At 62.9% G+C, this 8,834-nt stretch overlaps 2 protein-coding genes across 5 annotated transcripts in view; both read left to right on the forward strand.

Moving 5' to 3' along the window:
- The window catches only part of LOC113209983 (caskin-1), a 73,925-nt gene extending 65,097 nt beyond the window's left edge, over positions 1–8,828 (forward strand). For all 3 annotated transcript variants that reach the window (XM_052271845.1, XM_026427766.2, XM_026427767.2), the window contains 9 exons: positions 1,801–2,031; positions 2,279–2,422; positions 2,690–2,800; positions 2,894–3,027; positions 3,823–3,946; positions 4,048–4,685; positions 4,763–5,143; positions 5,226–8,183; positions 8,276–8,828. In XM_052271845.1, coding sequence (XP_052127805.1) covers positions 1,839–2,031; positions 2,279–2,422; positions 2,690–2,800; positions 2,894–3,027; positions 3,823–3,946; positions 4,048–4,685; positions 4,763–5,143; positions 5,226–8,183; positions 8,276–8,737 — 5,145 coding nt within the window. In that variant the 5' untranslated portion in view covers positions 1,801–1,838 and the 3' untranslated portion in view covers positions 8,738–8,828. The remainder of the gene's footprint in view (positions 1–1,800; positions 2,032–2,278; positions 2,423–2,689; positions 2,801–2,893; positions 3,028–3,822; positions 3,947–4,047; positions 4,686–4,762; positions 5,144–5,225; positions 8,184–8,275) is intronic.
- LOC113209997 (ATPase ASNA1 homolog) overlaps positions 1–8,834 on the forward strand; it is a gene marked incomplete at its 3' end in the record, with an annotated part of 28,570 nt that overhangs the window by 744 nt on the left and 18,992 nt on the right.

An 8,834-nucleotide genomic window follows, 5' to 3' on the forward strand; every position in this document is an offset into this window, starting at 1 on the left:
AAGAAGAAGAAGAAGAAGAAGAAGAAGAAGAAGAAGAAGAAGAAGAAGAAGAAGAAGAAGAAGAAGAAGAAGAAGAAGAAGAAGAAGAAGAAGACCCTATCGTCGTGTTGCTACAAGTAGTGTCTCGCCCATATGGGTGTGACTCTCTCTGTGAAAAAAAGAAGCTTTCTCTACAACTAATATTATCATTATCATCGGCTGGAGCTTAATTTCCGCGCTAATTAATTTCTAATACGCGTCATTAGCCGCCCCACACACATCACGACACGCCACACACTGCGCACCGCCGGGGAAGGTTCGAGGTTCGGCTTTCAGATTGAAATTAATTAGAAAGGTGGGGTGGGTGTTGATTTAAGGACATGCTGCTGCTGGCACACCGGTTGGTACACCGCTAAAAAAATAATTTGGCAGGGGAGCCGGCGCTCGTTCAAACTGCTGGGACCGAACGGCTCAACGATCGTTGATATGCTGATGATGTGAAATAATAATTTTAAAAAATTGCAGGCAGGTCGCTTGTTTGTATGTATCATGCATCTTCGAGATGACCGAGATCTCGAAGCATCGCTCATACGAAAATAAACAAGACGAGTCCCTGCGCAAATCGAGTGACACTCAAAAATGCAGTCACGACGTGCACGACGGCAATCCCTCTTGGTACAGGGAGGCTGTTGTGCAGAGATCTTCTTGCTGAGAACTTTATACTGGTGGTTATTCTTCCTCCACATAAAGGGTCATTTGGGGAGTTACGATAATGTTTACACTTTATCAATCAGGACTATTCAGCAGAAATAGGGGACGTTTCACCAGTTCCATAACCCCCCTCCCCCACCCCCCCACACACACTTTTTTCTACCGTGAAACACTACTTGAGAGGATGGTAATGAGCCCCCAAACAACCACCCGCACCCGGCCGCAATGAAGTCTTGTGGCGAGCGCGGACAGGTGAGGTGGTCAGCGAACTCTTTTCCCTCCTGCTTCTTGGCTATGCGCCGTCCGTAATACACGGCAGAGTCGTGTCCCTAGTATCCCAAACCAAAACCCGTGTCTTCTCTCTCGCACTCACTCACTCATCTCCCGCGATCCCGTTCGCCTATCTCGTTGACCCTCTCTCTCTCACACACACACACATACATAGACACACACCACCGGCATCATCGCCACGACTACTCCTCACTTCTCCTCATCCGCGCGCAAGGGGAAAAACAAATCCGAAACTGAGCTGCAAAAATGATGACAGTCACGAACATCGTGGGCTGTTGTGTTTTGCAGTTGCAGAGTTCGAGGTGGCGACCGTGTGGATAAGGGATCGTCCAGAAAGAACGTCTGTTTTCGTTGGGTCACGGGAGCTTGCCGCCTGCGATAGTCGGGGTAGGCCACCCTGCAGTACACGGGTGCACTGTAGGCGAGATATTGCCTACCTACTAGGCGCTAGGAGAACTTTCAGAGGCCGCCCAGTTCGTAACGGAGTGAATGGCGTGTTTTGTGGAAGATTCCTTAAGAGGGGAAGACTGTCGCGGTGGTCGCGGTGTAACTGGACGGGGAGCGGCCTGCCGCCGGATGCGGGTTACATGGCGGTGACGTGACGGGGTGTGGTTCAGCGTGGCACACGTGTGGACCCCTGCGCCCATAATACCGGTTCAAGCAGAGTTTTTGGATGAACAATTTCCAGGGCAATTTCCAAGGAGTTTCAAATATATTACGCGGGTCCAGGGACCAGAAAGATGCGAAGTTGTCGTGTGATGGTTTTTATTCGCGGTCTGCAACTCTTGTCGCTGATGATGACCCGTTTCCCTCCCACAGGCCGTGTGTCGTGCTGCGGCGATGGGCTGGCGAGCACCATGAGAGCCGCCGAGCCCCCGCGGGGGTCCGCGGCCCGCCGGGGGGCACCCTGGGTGGCGTCCTGGGCGTCACCGCTGCTGCTGCTGCTGGCCTGCGCCCTGGGCCCCATCGGGGGACTCGCCCTCCAGCCGCCCGCGCCGCCCACCTACGTCATCACCCGCCACCTGGAGGGCGACGTCTACACCGCGGCAGGTATGTTGTGGCGGCCCATCAAGTACGAGAGAAGTACTTCACCAAACAAAATTAATGTACAGCCTCAACAACAACAAATAAAATCAATTTGAAAAAAATTAAATTAGAAAATCTGAAGAAAAAAACAGACAAAATAGGGAAAAAACGAAAAATTGGTATACGCTTGCCTTTATAGTGAAACCTTTGCAAGTCCGCTACTCTACTCGCCACCCTTCTGAACCCCCAACCCCGACCCATTCTCGTGCAGCTGGCCAGCGATGCCCGGGGCAGTGCGGGTCCGGGAGCGGTGGCACCGCGTTGGACGTCCCCGGCGCCGAGTGTTCGTGCCAGTGCCTGCCGCGGCTACCCATCTTCCGTGACGACCTGCACGTCTGCGTCGACGACATCCACGGTGAGCGTGCTCTGCTAATCATGGGCCAGCACCCTTCCTTTATTCCCCATCGTTCGTCTCCGACGCAAATATTACTTCCGCTGTGGATGAGCAAAAGCTGCATTGCGGCTGTGCGACAGATCCGCCTGCGGTCGGGTCGGGTACCCGCCGGCCCGGCCGGGGGATAGGCTTTTTCTTTTTCAACTTTTCTTTCACTTTCACTCGCCGCATGGCACACCCCCTGGCCCGCCCCGCCGCTGACCAGATCTGTTGTCGCTTCTCCTGCAGAGTGCAGCCTGGTCCCGTTCGTGAGCGGCTCCAGCTCGCAGACGGTGCCGTTCGTCTTCCTGCCCCTCAAGGGACAGATCGTCTTCCCGAGCGCTGAAATCCAATTCCCAGGTGAGAAGAGCGCGGCTCTCGCCAGTGCCAGCTCCAAGTTTTTCACCCCTGCCCTGTTAACGCTGCTTCTAACTTTGCCTCCGTTCTCTCCAGGCAACAGCTCGCCGATATGCGTGGTATCCGGGGCGCGCTTCCTGGCTCGGGCCGGCTGGGTGGACATGCGCAACCACACGGACACGGAGCCGCCCCTCCGGCTGCTCAGGGACAACGGCCGCAGCTACCTCCAGGTACGACCCCGACGCCCCCCCCCCCAAACCCCGTCATGGTTTTCGAATAAAATAAGATTATCCTAACGCGGTTGTAAATGGCAGCCATTCCCGCGACTATTTCGTGTAGCACGAGCTCAGAGATCCCCGCCCGCTCTTAAAACTAACGCCTCTACTACTTGGTTTTTAAGGCCTAGGCCCTCGGGGCGTCAACGCCTTCCTACTTCGTGTTGTTAAGGGCCTTAAAAACTGGAGCATGCGACGCGGTGCAGCGGCGGCGCCGGCGGCCAGCCCGTCCCGTCCGGGCAGCTGTCCAAGCGGACGCCCCGCCCCGCCCTCCTCCTGGCCCCCGTCGGCCGCGGACTCTAGAAAAACCGGACTTCCCTCGGCCCAGCATGCGCATGGCGCATCCTCGCCCTGAAACTGTTATGGGACACTTTTGGGTAGCGCTGCACAACCGCCTGGGAACGTCACCCCTCCACTGCGGAGTCCACTTTTTTCTTCTTTACTTTGCTGTCAGTTTTTCGATAAGCTTGACAAGATAGGGGAGAGAGTGCGGGGGGAAGAAGGTTTGTGTGTGCATTTGCCTCGGAACTGCACGAGGTGTCCACCCGGGAGCTTTCTCTCGTCTGCTGAGCCCGAAGCGAGCCAGCGCCGCCAGAGCCGCGGACCACGCCGGTCGCCCGACCACGCGGCCCTAGACTCGCCCGTCCGACGGGCGAGTCCGTTGGGCTGCCTACCGTCTAGGCGTCCCGGTGGTCCCTGCCTCAACGCCCTCCTCAACTTCTACAGAGCCGATTGTCTTTCATGTTGCAGTGGCTGGGCGAGCCGCACCTGAGGAGGTCCATGGAGGGCCGTTTGCTGTTGGTGCAGCTCATGTGCAAGGAGGAGCAGTCCTTCTTCACGCCCTGCGTCGGACTGCGCGTCGCGGGCACGCCGAGTAAGAGCCCACATTTTGTTAATTGCGCAAACCACTGCTTTTCGGGTCTTTGATAGTGTATCAAAGTGTACTAAATATTGCCCGCTGACGCGTCTCCACAGGCAGCTTCAGTGGCGTCCGCGAGGTTTCCTTCTCGCCGGTGAGCGGCGGTAGCAGCGGCGGCGCGGGGTCCTCGGACGCGTGGAGCTCCGGGGCGATGGGTGCGGGCTGGATGGTCGGCGCGTCCGGCGGCCTCCTCGGCCTCGCCTACGTGCTGGCCGCGCTCGTCTACATGCGGGCGCGGCGCCGCAAGAACTCCAAACGGCGCGAGCGGCAGCTGGCGGGCGTGGCCGCGGCGCGCATGGAGGAGGGCCACGACACCCGCGACGGCCGCGACAACGGCGCCTACCTCGCGACCAGCTCGGCCGAGTCGTCGTGCTGCTCCGAGTCGGACGGCGAGACGCCGGCCTCGGACAGCGGCATGAGCCACGGAGACCGGCGCGGCCACGGCGACCTGGCTCCACACGGCCTCGTGTCCGTCGTGGTGCACGGCAGCCCCGGCCGGGGCGAGGGGCTCAGCGGCAACCTGGACCACTACCTCCTGCAGGACTCGGCCGGCATCGAGCGTCTGCCGGAGGAGGACGTGTCCATCGTGGAGACGCTGGACACGGAGCGACCGGACGCCGTACGCGCGATGGCTGGTCCGCCCAGGAGGAAGCTCTACTTCAACCCGGCCTACTTCGACCCGGAGCTGCTCGCTGTAAGTGGCCACCAGGAGACTGAAGTGCCCCTAGAGTCATAGATTGTTCATGTGTAAACCAATGTCGTCTGTTGCAGGCACCACCACCAGCTGCGCTCGAGTTTCTGTCGAAGATCAGGGAGGTCATCGGGATGGCCAAGCACAAGATGGCAGCCAAGAGATTCGCGCCCAGTCTGGTGCAGATTCCCGAAGAAGACTCGATAGCGACGACGCCCGAGCAGGTGCGCCCCAAAGCCAAGGCGCCGTCTAGGACGCCGTCAATAGCGCGGCCCTCCTCGCCGCCCGCGCCGCCACCGGGTCCCACTTCCCCCGGTTGCCCGGGCTGCCCCGGCTGCACGGCCGCCCAGCTGCCCCCGCCCCTCAACACCTCGCCAAACACGCCCCTGCCGCTGGGCTGCACCGTGTGCGCGGGCGGGCCGCACTCCAAGCAGCAGCACATCCGCAAGTGGCTCGAGGAGGTAGGACCGGGGGACAACATTCCGAGCGTGAGGGCGCGTGTTCTGTCTATGGCACTGTATTAACCCTGGTCAACTTTTGCAGGTTCGCGCACCCCGGAACGGAGAAATGGATGACTCCGGGTCGGTGAAGAGCGAGGGCTCGGTGTACGGCCCCGTGACGCCGCTGAGGACGCTGGACAGGCCGGGTGGCGGCAGTTTCCGCCAGCCCAGCGCCGAGCACGGCCGCCAGGGCGCGAGCGCAACTGTTGGGGCCGGAAGTCGCCGGAAGTCGGCGCCGCGCACCCCGGCAAAGTACATGCTGGAGAACATGCGCGCCGCGCGACTGGAGGCCATCGCGCTGGAGGCTGAGAGCGGGCATGTCGCGCATAGCAAGGGGGCGGCCCCGCCGCCGCCCAGGCCCGCCGAGCACCCCGTCAAGGGTCTGCCGCCGAGGGTGCCGCTGCGCAAGCCTGCCAGCGCCGACCTCAACAACAACAGCGGAAAACACGAAGACGCCGCCCCCTCCAGGGTTATGGCGGAGGACAACAGCTTCCGGAGCAGGTCCGGTAGCGTGAGCAACGGCGGCGTCCGGGAGGAGGGCGGCTTACGCAGCAGGAGCAACAGCGTGAGCAGGCCGGCTGAGGCCCAGGCTGCCGAGGCCAGCCGAGTCAGGAACGGGAGCATCAACGTTAGCATTAGGAACAATAAGTTAAGCAGCAACGTCACTAGTAGTAGCAACAGTATTAGCAGTCATAAGGAGGCCGGCGAGGAGGGCCAGTTCCGAGTCAGAAGCCATAGTGTAAGCAACGCCAAGGAGGGCGGCGGCGTGGCCAGGCCCAGGGAGCCCGACGGCGGCTTCAGGACCCGCAGCGCCAGCGTTACCAACCGCGTGCACGTGTCGGCCGAGGACTCCATCGTGCGCAGGAACGCGATGCACTCGCCGCCGCCTCCGCCGCCCACAGCCGCGCCCGCCACGGACCCGGCGCCCGGCCTCGTCGCACAGCAGAAGGAGGCCCTCGCGCGCAAGCTGAGCGTCGCCGCCCCAGCGCCGCCACCGCCGCAGGCGTCCGCGCCGCGGGGTAGGAGCGCCCCCTCGCCGCCCCCACCGCTCCCGCCCCCGGTGGCGGCCGCGGCCGACAAGCCCGAGGTGCCGAAGCAGCTGATGGACGCGGTAATCAAGGAACTCGTGGTGCAGAGGGGGCTGGAGACGGTCGCCCCCAAGCCGCCGGCGCCCGCGCCGCCGCGGCCCGTGGAGACGAAGAGCGTCCCGCAGCTACGGCAGTACCACAGCCTGGGCGCCGACCCGGGCCACGGCGCATCCACGCCCTCAGAGTACGGCGACCTCCCGGTGCGGCCCGGTGCGCTGGCAAACGGCCTGCAACGACTGCAGAAACAGCAGCAGAAACACGCTACCAAGCCTGCCCAGGACGACGACAACGAGTACGAGATCATCGTGCTGAGCCCGGAGCCGCCGCCCATCCTGACGGACCTCAAGGACAAGGACAAACAACAGCCATACAGCCTGCCAAACTTCCTGACCAACAGCGAGGGCTACAGCCTAGTCAGCGAGGTGTACGTCAACGACAACTACAGTTTCAGCAGCAGCGGCAGCGCGGACAGCGGCGGCGCTAGTTGCGGCCCCTCGCCATCCCCGACGCACTCGTCGTCGGCGTCCTCCGAGAATAACAGCGCGGCCGAGAAGAACATCAAGTACTCGGACAAGCAGCCGGGTCACCTCACGATCCAGGTCGACGACTCGCCCAACAACAAACGTCACGAACCGGAGGCCGACAACTTCGAGCCCGACACCCTCGACCGAAAGGCCATCACCAAGGTGCGCGCGCATCGCCTGGGCTCCAATGCGTCCGAGTCCAGCATGCAAAGCGACATCGCAGGCCACGACGCGTACGTGGACTCTCTCGAGCGCCCCGGGCAGCACCTCTTCCTGCGCACGGCCGGCAGCTTCCGCTCGGACCCGGTGTCCCTCCCCGTGCAGCAGCAGCAGCACCTGCCGGCGTGCGGCAGCCACCTCAACGCCACGGCGCCGTCGCCGTTCAACCGGATGTTCGGGTCGCTCCGGGAGATCTATGAGTCGCGGGCGCGTTGCCGCGCCGCGGACGCCTCTGCCATCGGGCAGCACTGCGGCCAGTCCCAGAGCCTGCACGGCAGCCTCCACGGTAGCCTTCACGGAAGCATCCACGGCAGCATGCACGGCAGCGTCCACGGCAGCATCCATGACAGTCTACATGGCAGCCTCCACGGCGGTAGCCTCCACGGCGGCAGCCAATACTCGGACACGGACTGCACATCGGTGGCCTCGTCCTCGAGGCGCTCGACGCGCTCCGCCCGGTCGGCGCAGACCAACGGATCGTCGACGCGGCCCTCCAAGCAACGCCACCGCCAGAGGTACCCGTCGCCGCCGCGTGGAGCGACCAAGTCCGGCTCCAACAAGCGGCGCAAGTCCAAGGGTGCGTCGTCGGCCACCCAGGAGACCCGCGCGCCCCCGCGGCCGCCGCCCCTGCGCCCGCCCAAGCCCAAGCCGCCGGCCGCGCCGCCCGCGGACAACTCGCTGTACCAGGAGCCGCCGCCCCCGCGCCCCGTCAACGAGCGCGACCCTAGTGCCGGCATGGGCCCGGACCGGCCGCCGCTGCCCCCGCGCAACCCCAAGCCCACCCTGCCGCCCAAGCAGACGGGGTCCTCGTCGACCTCCAGCAAGCGGCAGCAGAACCCCGCGCACCGCCCCCTGCCGCCACTGCCGCCGCTGCCGCCCCGCGGCCCCGGCCTGGATCAGGACCTGGACGCCATGTCGGCCGCCTCGGCGGACAGCCTCAACTCGTCCGACTACGAGGCCTTCTACTCCATGCCCATGTCCAGCCCGCCGCCGCCACTGCCGTGCGTCAAGGGCCAGTTCATCCTGCAGGCCAACAAGGGCAGGCCGTCGGTGTCGGCGGCCTCCTCCCCCGCGCAGCGGCGCAAGCAGCGCGACCGCGACCGGGATCGGGACACCTCCGACGCTGGCTCAGAGAAGGCCGCCTCCTACAGCGGGACCACCTTCTTGCAGGTAAGAATTGGCGTGCCATGCCATTGGGCGTTCATGTCATACGACTGTATCGCAGCTTTGGGAACACTCATGCGACTTTCTATGTTCCGCAGGAGACGCAGCTCCTGGGCGTCTCACGCGGCCGCATCGGCAAGGACCTGATGCGGCACCTGCGCGACAAGCGCGGCTCCGACTCGGTCAAGAAGTCGTGGCGGAAGGTGGTGGACCGGTCCAACGCGCACCCGATCCTCTGCCCCGTGCTGCCGCACAAGCCCGAGGACTCGGGATACCTCAGCACAGACTCGAACGAGTCCAAACGGAGGCTTAGCATCGGCCTCGGCAGCGCGCTTAGCAAGGGCCAGAGCCAGGGCAGCCTCAGCGAGACCGACGGCGACGAGTCGCTGTGCGACGGCGCCTCCGAGTCCGGCGGCGAGAGCGTGGCGACCGACTCATTCTTCTTCGGGAGCTTCCGGGGCGCCCCGGGTAGCGGCGCCTCGACGGACAGGAGAAGGAGCGGGGCGTCCGGGAGCGGTACGGGCAGCAGGAGAAGCAGCGTGGTGCTCATGCCCCAGTGACTGGCTGATATCAATGATTGATTGATTTATTTATTGATTAGTCGATTGGTTCATCGACTGGTTGATGGATCAAAAACTGTGCTCATAATAAAATAAT

Source organism: Frankliniella occidentalis, unplaced genomic scaffold (assembly GCF_000697945.3).
Source record: "Frankliniella occidentalis isolate FOCC.00 unplaced genomic scaffold, Focc_3.1 Scaffold176, whole genome shotgun sequence".
Lineage (NCBI taxonomy): Eukaryota > Metazoa > Arthropoda > Insecta > Thysanoptera > Thripidae > Frankliniella > Frankliniella occidentalis.